The 13,835-nt window shown below is 42.5% G+C and overlaps 2 protein-coding genes across 10 annotated transcripts in view; both read left to right on the top strand.

Moving 5' to 3' along the window:
- The window catches only part of LOC133441529 (von Willebrand factor A domain-containing protein 5A-like), a 28,032-nt gene extending 25,444 nt beyond the window's left edge, over positions 1–2,588 (top strand). For 5 of the 9 annotated variants that reach the window (XM_061718911.1, XM_061718915.1, XM_061718914.1 and 2 more), the window contains 4 exons: positions 1,510–1,563; positions 1,654–1,808; positions 1,986–2,109; positions 2,223–2,588. In XM_061718911.1, the coding sequence (XP_061574895.1) occupies positions 1,510–1,563; positions 1,654–1,808; positions 1,986–2,109; positions 2,223–2,302 (413 nt within the window). In that variant the 3' untranslated portion in view covers positions 2,303–2,588. The remainder of the gene's footprint in view (positions 1–1,509; positions 1,564–1,653; positions 1,809–1,985; positions 2,110–2,222) is intronic. The other 4 variants (XM_061718917.1, XM_061718916.1, XM_061718913.1 and 1 more) reach the window with 1 other exon arrangement.
- Positions 2,589–4,738: 2,150 nt separating this feature from the next.
- Positions 4,739–12,523, top strand: creg1 (cellular repressor of E1A-stimulated genes 1). Its single transcript, XM_061720502.1, has 5 exons — positions 4,739–5,044; positions 7,046–7,165; positions 8,307–8,420; positions 9,095–9,180; positions 12,411–12,523. Exons 1-4 carry the CDS (start codon positions 4,739–4,741, stop codon positions 9,176–9,178), a joined length of 624 nt encoding a protein of 207 aa, XP_061576486.1. The 3' UTR covers positions 9,179–9,180; positions 12,411–12,523.
- The last annotated feature ends 1,312 nt before the right edge of the window (positions 12,524–13,835 follow it).

Raw genomic sequence — 13,835 nt, 5'->3', positions numbered from 1 at the left:
CTTATCTTAAGTCCAGTCAGTGGCCGCGGGTCTTCTTAGCAGTTTTCCTCCGCTGATGAGAACAAAAGAGGCTTTAAACAGCTCCGTGTTAAGCCTGATTTATGGTTCCGCGTTAAATCGACGCAGAGCCTACGCCGTAGGGTTCAGCGTACGGTGCGCGTCGCCGCGTAACCCTACGCCGTAGGCTCTGCGTCGGTGTAACGCGGAACCATAAATCGGCCTTTATGGTGCGCTGGAGAAGAGAGGAGGCAGGGAGCTGGGTGGAGGGGGCGGTGATTTAGCAGATCGTTACGTAACGATCCGCCACCAAACCAGGTGCGCCGTTTTTGCACAGTTATGCGGAAAATCCCAGAAAGCACACAATACACTGAATGTTAAAAGTTCGTTGTTTTTTGGGTGTAATTGATGTCAAGACACCCAACAAAACACAAAAAATCAAGAAAAATGTGTTTTTCATGTCACAATACCTTTAAGTTTGTGGATGAAAAACGGCTCCTCGTTCCGCTTTATTGTCACGCGTATTATAAAAACTGACGGATTAAGACCAATGTACACGTTTATTGAGTCCTGCACATTGTGGATGTCAGCGATCACCTCTCTCATAAGCAATATGAACAATATAAACTCATATTTAAAACATGAAGCATCACGATCTGATTCCTCTGCTGCAGAAAGACAACTTGTGCCAACGTGATTATGGAGGTGCAAACGAGTGTTGCATCCGCAGGAGGAGAGACTGGTCTAGATCCCGGTCCATCACCGGAGAAACTCTTTCTGGATTCCTGCAGCAGCTGCAGCCGACTTGATATCAGACTCTGAAAGTTGCCTAAACATTCAATAAAAACGTCTTTCATTCAACTTCATTCATTCAGTTCTGAGTCACATCAGTTCGTACCAACCAACCTTTCTGTGACATCTTAGTTTTATTTTAAAAGACAACTTTACGGAACCGGTTTTTGGGGACTGTCGTGTCCTTCTTGTGGTCGTGAACTTATTGTTGACGTCACGTTTCCTCATATTCTGCACTTCACTGCATCACCAGTGAGTGTCACCAACGGACAAAACCTCAGAAAAGTGTGTACACCAGCCTTAATGTGTGAGTGAAGGGCCGCAACTTTCTACGTTCAAATCACGTTTTGCACATCAGACCGTGAGCGTAGAAAGTGGCGTACGCACGTTTTTTGTGCGCCGCACGTTTTGTTCATGAGGCCCCTGGTTTCTCAAAGCTTCAGTGTGCAGAATCCTGTGACTAGTGACTCGGATCACCAACTGCAAACCACGACCTTCCTCCGAACTACAGTGGCCCCTAAATACTCCGAGACTGTTGTAGGGCCGCCTTGATACGTGTCAGAAGAGCATGACAAAAGTGAAAGAACTTGCAGTCCTGGCTAAAGGATCCTGCAGCAGGTTCAGCTAAATGGATTCAGTCCTTTTTTTTGTTAGTTTTTGTTTCATGGCTTGATTTTTAACTAAATTATATATATGACTTTATTGTCTTTGTCTCTCTAGCAAAATCTAAAGGATGTCTGAAGGGGAAACAGAAAAAAAAAAGTATAGGTAAATGTATGTATGTATGTATGTAGATTCCCCTACAAATGTGGCAATTCATGAAGATGATTTAATTCTTTTCTCCCTGACACATTTGTGGTGAAGCTGCTGAAACCCCTGAACCCCAGCAGCGCAGGAAAGACCCTCTGCTGCAGCTGGTGTCTCTCCAAAAGGCATCTGGCTGCTGGATGCTGGACGCAGCTCTGGCCTCCGTGCTGGGAAAGACCAGTGAAGAGGTGGAAAAGTCCAAGCCTGCACCGGTGGGTCGTTGAGAAAAAAATAAACAAAGACACAAATGAAATTTCAGATTTAAAGATAAGACGGGAAAAGGTTAAATATAAAATGTGGAACAGTTATTTAAGGATTGTTTTCGATAGCGTTTAGTTTTTATCCTGAACTGCGGTTCCATGTGGTTTTCTTTGTTTTTGCTGAAAAAGGTCAACAAGGAAGTGTGGGCAACCATCCTGGCTCTGATGTGGCTTCATGCTTTTAAGACGGATGCTAAAGTGGAGTGGGAGCTTCTGGCTCTGAAAGCTGCATCCTGGCTTCGGGCTCAGAACGGTAACAGTTGAACGGCTGTTTATTAAAATATTAAGTCATTAATGGAATCTATACTGGTTAAATCACTTGCAATCTCTCATTAATTACTATAGTGGCATGTTTTGTTTTTCCAGCTCCGTGTATGACAGAGTGTGTTGCTGCTGGAAATGCACTTTTGGGCTGTAATGTGCAGGCGGATGCTCTGAAGATCTGAACTAGTCGCTGACGTGGCTTCATCTACAACATTGATGACCTGAAGTGTATTTACTCCTCCCATCAGCCTTGTTAATGAGTATTGCAATTTGTAATATTTACCTCTCATCTCCAATGTGCCTTTGATATAGTTGCACTGCATAAAGGTTACAACACACAAAAACCTTTATTTGTTATTATAGATTAAAACTTCCTGTAAGTGCACTCATTTGTGTAACTGTAACAGCTATAACGATGGTGTTGTTGCCACTGAAGGACAACCAAAATAAACAAATTAATAAAACTGTTTCATAAGGTTTTTTGTGAAACTTCAAACGAGCAGGAGGATTTCACGATCTTTTAGATTTTTTTTTCTCAGTGTTGGCAAAGTGTTATGTTTCCATGACAACTGGCCTTTATTAGAGGGCTTGGCCTTCATTAGAGTCATTTTTTCCCTCTCTTGTTTGTGCCTACCGCTGGTGGTCAATTTCAAAAAATGCTCGTCTATGTGCTTAGTGCTCCCTCACAACCCACGATGCTACCCAGCTGTCTCCAGGAGTCTTTTTACCTCAGATATATGGACTCTGGCCATGTTAGGGTCGAGTCGACTGCATGGAGCTTTCACGCCACTAACTGTCCTCCCCAGAGTTTGCTGATAGCTGCTCTGATGTGCACCGGAGGCCGGTCGCTGTGTTCTACTCATCTGCACTCATGTTTGTTTGGGCTGAGTTGGACTTGAATAGTGCCAGTATGAAAACACCCTTAAAGAAAACCTGTTCTGATGTGCTGTTCATTTTAGTAACACATCATCCTAACCGCCTGTGGATTGGCCTGGAAGGGTCGGAGGATGAAACTCAGCTTGTGCAGGCAGATAAATGCAGTGGTCATTTCTGATTTCATCACAGAAACCAGTTTGAAATGGGAGGTTCGCTGTTGACCCATGGTGACGTCACAGGGTCACATCCAGTTCCTCTTATACGCCATATTAAGAGTATGACGAAGTGATGCCTGAAACATTTCAATGCTTCATTTCTCAAATGCCAGAAGGTCTTGATTTTGGTGATAAGAATAAATGGCAAACTTATATAATGCTAGTTACAAAAGGCTTCCTGGTGGTAAACTTCTTCAGGATGTGATGAAATACAGGAATAAATGTTCACAAGTTAATTAAAGTTGATGAAACACAACATGGTATGTATTGAAGTCTTGATCTCACATCAATACATTTGTGAAGTAAACTCAGTTCAGCTGCTAAGCGGCTACTAACCACGATTGAATTGGTTTGATATTGGATATTGGATATTATGAATTCAACACCCATAACACTTGTGATACATACCACTGATTTTGGTCATATTGCTTGTGATGTGTTCATGGTCATCTAGACTATATATCACAAAACAGTAATTATTATAAAATCATATTATGGGCTGATTTAATGAAGTTTAATGAAAACAATCGGTGTTATGTATCACAAGTTTTATGGGTGTTGAATTCATTAAACCTCATTAAATCAGCATAATATGATTTTATAATAATTACTGTTTTGTGATATATAGTCTAGATGACCATGAACACATCACAAGCAATATGACCAAAATCAGTGGTATGTATCACAAGTTTTATGGATGTTGAATTCATAATATCCAACAGTGGTGTAAAGTAACGAAAAAATCGTACTTTTAATCCGCTACATTTAAAATTGGACAGGTCGTTACTCGCTACAAATTAAAGCCATGAGAACAGCACAGCGGGGGCTGATTTATGGTCCGCGTTACACCGGCGCAGAGCTACAGCGTAGGGTACGCGGCGACGCACACCCTACGCCGGCGACGCACACCCTACGCACACCCTATGCGTTGTTGTAACGCGGAACCATAAATCAGCCTTGAGCGGCAGCCGACGCTCAAGCCGACGAAATTAAAATGGGTTAATGGAAACAAACGCTAAAGGGGTCAGAATAATATCACCATTATTTAGAGTTGTAAGCAAATTCTTGGATTCTTCATTTCTTTGCAATCCTTTTGAAAATAATTTTGTACTTTGAATTTTGTACTTTGTACTTTGTACTTTTTACTTTTTACTTTTGTACTTAAGTACATTTTACACCATGTACTTTTGGTACTTTATTATATTTAATTTGAGGTACTTTTATACTTTTACTTAAGTAATTTTCTTAATGGGTACTTTTTACTTTTACTTAAGTAATTTTCAAGCAGAAAATTTGTACTTTTACTTTAGTACAATATTTTTGTACTTTTTCCACCTCTGATATCCAATATCCAATATCAAACCAATTCAACCGCGGTGCGGCTACTACAACAACAAACGCCTCTTCACAATAAAAGCAGCTAAAGCAACAAACGTTGCTTTATCTGCTCTTATTGTGAAACTCCCTTCCGGAAGCGGCTGGTTGTTTACATATGCCCCTCCACGCCCCCCCGGACTCACTCCCGCCATGACTCTCCTCCTCTCCGCACCGCTGATCCTCCTCCTGCTCGGTTCCGGGTCCCTGCTCGGACCCGCGGCCGGGGCCGCGGGCTGCCGGTCCCGGATCCCGCCCCACGACCAGGTGGCCCGGGTAGCGCGCTTCGTCGCGCACCAGTGCGACTGGGCGTCCATGGCCACCATCTCCACGCATGCGCCGTTGGTCGGCCGGCCCTTCTCCAACCTGTTCTCCGTGAGCGACGGGCCCCGCGGGGCCAGCTCCGGGGTCCCCTACCTGTACCTCACCCGCATGGAGATCTCGGTCCAGGACCTGAAGGTGGGTCCGGGGAACCGGCCCCGGTCCGGTGGGGGGTACACTTTAAAACTTAACTGTCTTAAAGTCAGGTGACTGGCTCAAGTTTATGGGTTTAAGAGAGCATGACTCAGCACTTCTGCTGCGTTACGTGACTGGCTGGAGTTTATTTTTATTTCTGTATTTGAAATGAAATAGGCTGATATTTAATTATAATTACCTTTTAGAAATAAATATATTATAATTCAATTTTTTAACTTTTGCATTATAAAATATATTTTTTTTATAACTTTTTTATGCATCGAATTTTTTTTTTTAAATCAACAATTTTCACATTTTCATTTGTTTTTGTTTCTTTTTTTGAGTCACGTAACTAGCTCGAGTTTATGCTTATAACTTATAAAGTTATAAACATAATTATGGGTTTTACACAACATGACTCAGCAATTCTGCTGCATCACATGACTCAGTGCTCCTGCTGCATCACGTGACTGGCTCGAGTTTATTTTTATTTCTGTGTTTGAAATGAAATAATCTGATTTATTTTTTTATATGTATTTATTTATAATTACCTTTTAGAAATAAATTATATTATAATTAAAAAAAAAATCTTTTTTTTTTTTTTACTTTTGCATGATAAAATATTTTTTTCATAACTTTTATGCATTAGTTGTTTTTTTTAATCGGCAATTTTCACATTTTCATTTGTTTTTATTTCTTATTTTGAGTCACGTAACTAGCTCGAGTTTATTTTTATAACTTATAAAGTTATACAAATAATTATGGGTTCTACACAACATGACTCAGCAATTCTGCTGCGTCATGTGACTGGCTGGAGTTTATTTCTGTATTTGAAATGAAATAATCTGATTTGTTTTTTATATGTATTTATTTATAATTACTTTTTAGAAAAAAATTATATTATAATTAAAAAATTCTTTTTTTTTTTTTTTTTTTTAAACTTTGCATGATAAAATAATTTTCATAACTTTTATGCATCAGTTGTTTTTTTTTAAATCAGCAATTTTCCCATTTTCATTTGTTTTTATTTCTTATTTTGAGTCGCGTAACTAGCTCGAAGTTATTTTTATAACTTATAAAGTTATAAACATAATTATGGGTTTTACACAACATGACTCAGCACTTCTGCTGTGTCACATGACTCAGTGCTCCTGCTGCGTCATGTGACTGGCTGGAGTTTATTTTTATTTCTGTGTTTGAAATGAAATAATCTGATTTATTTTTTATATGTATTTATTTAAAATTACTTTTTAGAAATACATTATATTATAATTAAATTTTCTTTCTTGATTTTTATTTATTTTTTTACTTTTGCCTGATAAATTATTTTTTTCATAACCTTTTATGCATCAGATTTTTTTTAATTCAGCAATTTTCACATTTTCATTTTTTTTTCTTATTGAGCCACTTGACGGGCTCGAGTTTATTTTTATAACTAATTATTTTTTAAAGTTACAAAAATAATTATGGCTTTACACAACGTGACTCGGCACTTCTGCTGCGTCACATGACTCAACTATGAGTCAGCAGAAATGAAAACGTACCAAATCCAACTTTACCAAATTTAACTCGATCAGTTGTTTTTTTTATTGAAAACTAAGTTGCTGTTTAGTAAACATTTAAACAACTTGAAGTCTTTTTTTAATTGTTTTTGATGTTTTAATCGTTAGCTGCTGTCACGAGTCAGCATTTTTTAAGTTGCTGGTCTCAGTTTTTGTGGAAACTCAAATTAAAAGTTTATGAACCTCTGAGGTTCTTCAGTTGGTCCTTCACGTCCTGGTTCTGGTTCTGGAGGAGTTCTGGTCCGTTCTTGGACCTTCACGTCTCCACGGGTCTCTGGAGATCTATAGATCCAAATCTATGGATCCATCAGTGGTTCTGAGTCACATGACGTCTCTGATTGGTCGGACGTCCAGAGGGTCCAGATTCTGCTGGTTCCACTTCAGAGGAACCAGCCCGGTCCATCATGTCCCTGCCCCCCCCTCACCTGTCCTCTGTCCCCAGGTGGACCCCCGGGCGTCCCTCTCCATGTCTCTGGCCCAGACGGACTACTGCCGCCAGCAGGGGTACGACCCCCAGAGTCCCCTCTGCGCCCACATCATCCTGTCTGGATCCGTCCTGGAGGTACGTCTCTGTCCTCACTAGGGGTGTAACGATACACTAATCTCACGATACGGTACGATACGATATTGAGGTCACGATTACGATACGATATTATAGCAGTATTTTTTTTAACAACCTTGAATGAGGAACATATGACTAGAAAAAATTGTCTTTTATTTGAAAGACACAAAATAGAAAAACCATCATGTGTGTTTGCCCTATTGTTACAGTTTGTAATGCTTTATAACTGTTTAAGTTTTAAAGAGAAAGCCAGGCCAACCATTTTCCACAAACTGAACTAAAAGTAAATGTCAGGTTTGCATTATGCATCTTCAGTTTCATATAAGTACAAATATTTTGCCACAAACTGAATAGTTTCTCTCATGTATGATTTGACTTTTTTCTTTTCCAGAAATTTAACAACTTAAATTAAATAAAAGTAAATAAATAAATACAATTTTACATCATAAAAAAGATTGATTCATGCTCACCTTATAAGTGTAAGAGGAGATTTATTTTTGTTAAAAAGGTTATTTTGGTAATTCAGGGTTCATTATTTTATAAATATATTCTTTATATTCTGATGTAAATCAGGGACTATAATGACACTAGTCAGTTTATCTGTAGTGATTAGTCTGTTTTAGATTGGGCGGAGTGATACGCCACAGTACGGCGCTAGGTGCTGTGTTGATGTTCTAAAATCCTACGCTGTTGAGGAACATTAAAGTACACTGGAACTCAGCAGAAGTTGTCCCCGTGTTTATCCTACTCACGACCCGAAAAAGGTTTAATTTAATAATGTAAGGCTTAACTCTACACCAGACTTAAAGGTTCAGAGCTCAAAACCCGCCAAGAGTTCCGTGATCTGGACCGCAAAACGGTACTAGTTTCTTCTGAGCGGAATAAGATTTTGGTCCGCGGGTCGAGGCGCGGTCGGCACACGTGATCAGATGCGCGTTACTAGTCAACACAATAGATTAATATTAATAACCCAATATCGCGCTACAGTTTGTCGCCTCCACGACACGTATCGTGATGTTTTTTGTATCGCGAAATTTCGTGGCACGATATATTGTTACACCCCTAGTCCTCACCCACACCTGTCCTTACCTGTCCTCACCCACACCTGTCCTCACCCTCTCACCTGTCCCCCGTCCCCCAGGTCAACGGGACGGAGGCCGACTTCGCTAAGAAGTCTCTGTTCAGTCGCCACCCGGAGATGATCGACTGGCCGGTCGACCACGGCTGGTTCTTCGCCAAGTTCAACATCACGCAGGTACTGACGCCGCCGCCGCCGGGCGCTAACACCACTACCACCGGTACGGGGGTCGGCAACCCGCGGCTCATTAGCGCCGCCCTAGTGGCTCCCTGGAGCTTTTCAAAAATGTCTGAAAATGGAAATCGATGGGGGAGGGAAATATATATTTTTTGTGTTAATATGGTTTCTGTAGGAGGACAAACATGACACAAACATTTTTAACCTTTTCCAATGCTGTAAAAATGTGTAGAATATTACATTTCAACATTTCTGTTAACAAAGATTTGTACGGAAGAGTGGGCCATGCAGGAGAAAAAATATTTGAGATTTATTTTTTTTATTGTGCACAAAAAGTCAAAATGTCGAGAAAAAAGTTGAAATGTCGAGATTAATGTTGAAGTACAATTTCAAGAATAAAGTCGAAACTTAGCCTTTTTTCTCTACATTTTGACTTTTTTCTCAACATTTTGACTTTTTTCACGAAATTTTGACTTTTTTCTCAACATTTTGACTTTTTTCTCAATATTTCGACTTTTCTCGAAATTGTACTTCAACATTAATCTCGACATTTCGACTTTTTTCTCGACATTTCGACTTTTTTCTCGAAGTGCATAATGCAAACCACCGGGTCACCTGACCCAGGTGACCCACCGGGCCCACCTGTCCTGACGTGTCCCCGTTCCCTGTTCCAGGTCTTGGTCCTGGACTACTTTGGTGGGGTGAAGACTGTCACCCCGGAGGAATACTTCCAGGCGGCGCCGCACCGGCATCTCTGAAGGTGAGGCACCTGGTCCCGTTTGTAGTCCTCGGTAGAGCCTCTGACCACGCCCCCTTTCTGGCCACGCCCCCTTTTAAAGAGGCATGTTTTATAAGTCCAAAGTCCACCAGGAAGCCCCAAAGGCTCGGTTCCCCCACAGGACCTCCAGGACCACCGAGGTCGGCCCGGTAGAGGCTCTGGCCACGCCCCCTTTTAAAGAGACATGAACGTGTGTTTTATAAGTCCAAAGTCCACCAGGAAGCCCCAAAGGCTCGGTTCCCCCACAGGACCTCCAGGACCACCGAGGTCGGCCCGGTAGAGGCTCTGGCCACGCCCCCTTTTAAAGAGACATGAACGTGTGTTTTATAAGTCCAAAGTCCACCAGGAAGCCCCAAAGGCTCTGTTCCCCCACAGGACCTCCAGGACCACCGAGGTCGGCCCGGTAGAGGCTCTGGCCACGCCCCCTTTTAAAGGCCACGGTTACATGTTTTTTTAATTCGGAATTAATTAATCAGAATGAAAAAAATCCGAATTAAACTGTTTTCCTTTGAGTTTACATGGAAATAGTAATTCCGAATTGAGGCTTACATGGAAAACACATTTGATCGCTTTATCCAATTCCGCTTAAGGTCTGGGGATTGGGAAGGTTCTGATTGGATAAGGGGGCGGACCGGAAGTTACGTCTACCGGAAGAAACACAAACTTAGCCGCTACATCTTTGAAAAGCTCACAATTTTTATGTTTCCTGCCATCTGTTCTTTTAATTATTTCCAGGTCCTCCAAGCTATTTATTAAATAAATGGTCTCTGCTCTTGACCAGCGTTTACTGCTGCTGCCATCTTGAAACTTTGTTTGGAAAACAAGCCCAGCGCAGAATATAAGCGTTATGGCGACAGACGGGCGAGGGAACGAGCAGCGCAGAAAGACCGGAATTAATTTAATGATGATGATGACACATGATCGCGGAATTATTCTATTCGGATTTACCACCAGCCACTTCGGAATTAAGTTTAATTCGGAATGGCCATTTTCATTCGGAATTAGGTGTTTACATGATAATTTTTACTCATTTTAAATCAGATTTAATTTTAATTCTGAATTAAAGTTCCCATGTAAACGCACTCAAAGAGACATGAACGCGTTTTTTAAAGTCCAGAGTCCACCAGGAAGCCCTAAAGACCCGGTCCCCCCCCAGGACCGCCGAGGTCGGCCCAGTAGAGCAGGGGTTCCCAACCTTTTTTGTGCCAAGGACCAGCAGAAGTATAAACAAAAAGCTCAGGGACCGGTTGACAATTTATGTCAATTTTAATAAACATTTTAGAAAAAAACAATGCATTTTAAAATGCAGGCTATCATCAGCGACGTTAGCTGATGTTGTGGCCTTTAAAACTTGCTTCTGCAAATCTAAGTCACGTTTTTTCCTTCCACTGGTTTGTCTTTGAGAGAAGGATGTTTTGTATTTAAGTGTCTTTGAAGCTTAGATGGCTTCATTGCTTCTTGGCGAGCGTTTCTCCACATAAAATACATAGTGTGTTTGGCGCCTCCAAATCGCCCGTTGCAACAAATCCGTATTTTATATACATAATGTCGTACTTGCGATTAAAGCTTTTGCTTTTCTTTTTGGTAGGATTTTCCACTTGTTCATCACTATTTCTTTTACTCGAACAACTAGTAAAGAAACGGCTCATGGAGGTTTGCTGAGGTCCGCTCATCTCTGCAGCAGACTGTACCTAACCTGCATACAGCACCTGTGCATGGCGCTGTTCAGTCCGGTCTGGTACCAGAACTTATTGTCCGCCAAGCCATGACAGGGCTGCCACTCAAAGAAACACATTTGGACAAGTTTTGGATGAAATTATATGACAAAAAAATGCAAAAATTGTTTTCTTAAATTTAGTATGAGGTTGCTTTAATTATGTGGCAAATGATAATAAACACGAGAAAGATGGGTACTTCAATGAAAAATAGATATTTTATTCAACTTTGCTGCTGTCATTCATGCAGGGAGACACCTAAAACATGCTGGATAGGTGGATCCAGGACCGGATTTGGAGACCCCTGTATTATGTTCTTATTTATTCATGTAATAATATACAGGTGGAGGTCGGAAAATTTGAATATATTGCAAAACTTCATTCGTAGTAAATTCAACTTAGGGTGAAACAAATATTATTTCCCACTACATGCAAAGTGAGATATTTCAAGCCTTTGTTATAATTTTGGTGATTATGGCTCACAGTTTATGAAACCCCAAATAAAAAATCTCAAAAGATTTGAATATATTATGAAATCATTAAACAATTCAATCATCAAAATTATAACAAATAAAGGATTAACATATATTGCTTTGCCTGTAATAAGACTATGTACTGTATGTACATGTATTACGCGGTCTGATAACCATATCCCGACGAATATTTAATTATCTGCGCATTAATTCTGCACCTTCATCGATTGTGTCTTCATCAAAAGGACATGCCATGTTCGTGACAATGGACTTCTAATACTGACTCTGTTTTTAATGACAGACGGCAGAACTTCGCCAAAACTCGCCTGCTGACTGAATGAATGAGGAAATGAAATGTGCGTGCGGCTCTGAAAGAGGCGGAGACGCAGAGAAACTCCAGGTTCATTGATATAAACCTGGTCCAGGTTAGGTTCAGAGCGTCTGTTACTGCAGTAACTGACCGAGAGCTTAAGTTACCTCTCTTTGTGAAATAGGCTAGAGTTACCTCTCTTTCTCTGGTTTGAGTTACCTCCCTTTGTGAAACAGAAAACTCAGAGTTTCCCTCATTTCAGGGTTAACAGACTCAGAGTTTTCACTAAACCTGCTTTGTGAAACGGACCCCTGCTCATCATTGATCAGCATCTGCAGTATTGATCAGTGAGCGCAGTCGTCTGGTGCGGGGAGACGCAAAAAAGAAAAGAAAAAAAAAAAAGCTGCGCTGACACGCGGCTCTGGGCAGAGATTGTATGAGGTGAAGTGAAGTGAGATGCCTCACTCCATTGGGAAAAAACCGTCTGGTGATAATTGCCGACAATTTTGATTATCGCTTTTTGTCGACAACGTCGTTGCAGCCCTAATTATGATCGGAACACAAGCCATTCCACGGCCCGGTATTAACGGCTCTACGGACCGGTACCGGTCCGGGGACCGGGGGTTGGGAATCACGGCAGTAGAGGCTCTCGGTTCAGATTTTCACCTCTTTGAGTCCAGATCTGAGGTCTAACAGAGACTTGTCCTCTTTCAGCTGCCTGGGAACCAGCTGGAACCTGCAGCAGGCCGGGGTTCGGATCAGCGCCGGCGTCCTAGCTGCGCCGCAGCGTCGCCAGGAGCTGCAGGGGCCACCAGTCGCCTGATTCCACCTCTGATGATTTTCTGCACTGATGTTTCACCTGAAGTCCTCCGGCTTCAGGAGGCGCCGATCAATAATCGCCAATCACCCGTGTATCGGTACCGGCTCGGACCACGCGGTCCGGTGGACCGGCTCAGCTTCTGCCCCCGCGTGGCTGGCGGCGGTACTGATACCGACGGGCTTTAAATCTGTCTCACGTTGAATTCTTCACTTTTATAAAACGATAAATAGTTTTGATCCAGTTGAGAGGAAACGAGTCCAGAATCAGTCGCTTTACCTGAAACTTAGGTGTGTTTGCTGTGTAGTGAGTGGGGCTGCAGCTGGACCACCGGGGGGGGGGTGGGCACCATTGAGGTCTGGAACTGGTCCAGAGGGACCAGAGGTCTGGATCCAGACCCTAGTGGTCAGTAGAGTACCTGCAGGTCTGCATCTGGACCCTAGTGGTCAGTAGAGGACCTGCAGGTCTGGATCTGGTGGGGTTTTAAGTATATTTCATGTTTGTGTGATTTTTCTGTGAAGCTTTAATGTGTTTGAGGTGAACAGAGTTGCTCTGATTGTTAGAACAAACTGCACTTTAATGAGGACACAGCTGGTGGGTTGGGTAGGGGTAGTTAGGGGTAAGTAGGTTGGTTAGGGTGGGGCTGGTCGCTAGGGTATAGGGGTTAGCTAGGGTAGCGGTTAGGGGTTAGGTAGGGTAGGGTGTAGAGGGTAGGTAGGGTAGGTTAGGGTACGTAGGTTAGGGATTAGTTAGGATAGGGCAGAGGGTAGGTTAGGGTATGAGGTAGGGTAGCGGTTACGTAGGTTGGTTAGGGGTTCGTTAAGGTAGGATAGAGGGTAGGGTAGGTAGGGGTTAGTTGGGGTAGGTAAGGTTAGTTGGGGTAGGTAAGGTTAGTTGGGGTAGGTAAGGTTAGTTGGGGTAGGGTGTAGAGGGTAGGTAGGGGTAGGTTCTGTAAGGCTAGGTTAGGTAGGTAGGGTATGGGGTAGGTAGGGGGTATCTCAGGTTATCTCAGGGTGGTCCAGCCTCAGGGGTTTACTGCCCTGCAGCCGCGTCAGCGCAGGTTCAGATCAGTCTGGAGCTAAAACCACCACGTGACTTGTGCAGTCCAGCTAATAAGTTAGCCACATGCTAACCTGCTGGGCTCGATGGTTCTGGCTAACTATCAGGCTAGCCGCTAGCGGCTCTGGACCAAAGACGGTCCGCGTTAGCCGGAACCGGCTCCACGGGTCACAGACCTTCAGAAGTATAGATCTGTTTAAGAGCGGCGCTAAGAATGCTAGCGTGGAGGCGGGGCCAGCCTCTGATCATGGGCGGGGCCAGCG

The sequence above is a fragment of the Cololabis saira genome, chromosome 4 (genome assembly GCF_033807715.1).
Source record: "Cololabis saira isolate AMF1-May2022 chromosome 4, fColSai1.1, whole genome shotgun sequence".
NCBI classification, from domain to species: domain Eukaryota; kingdom Metazoa; phylum Chordata; class Actinopteri; order Beloniformes; family Belonidae; genus Cololabis; species Cololabis saira.
The sequence above is the reverse complement of the archived record's forward strand: the minus strand, read 5'-3'. Positions and strand labels throughout refer to the sequence as shown.

Bases quoted from the DNA above. Each gene is read 5' to 3' on its own strand.
- creg1 (XM_061720502.1), top strand. From the start codon at position 4,739: ATGACTCTCCTCCTCTCCGCACCGCTGATCCTCCTCCTGCTCGGTTCC. The intron at 7,166-8,306 runs GTACGTCTCTGT...CCCGTCCCCCAG, and splicing joins TGTCTGGATCCGTCCTGGAG to GTCAACGGGACGGAGGCCGA. The intron at 8,421-9,094 runs GTACTGACGCCG...TCCCTGTTCCAG, and splicing joins CCAAGTTCAACATCACGCAG to GTCTTGGTCCTGGACTACTT.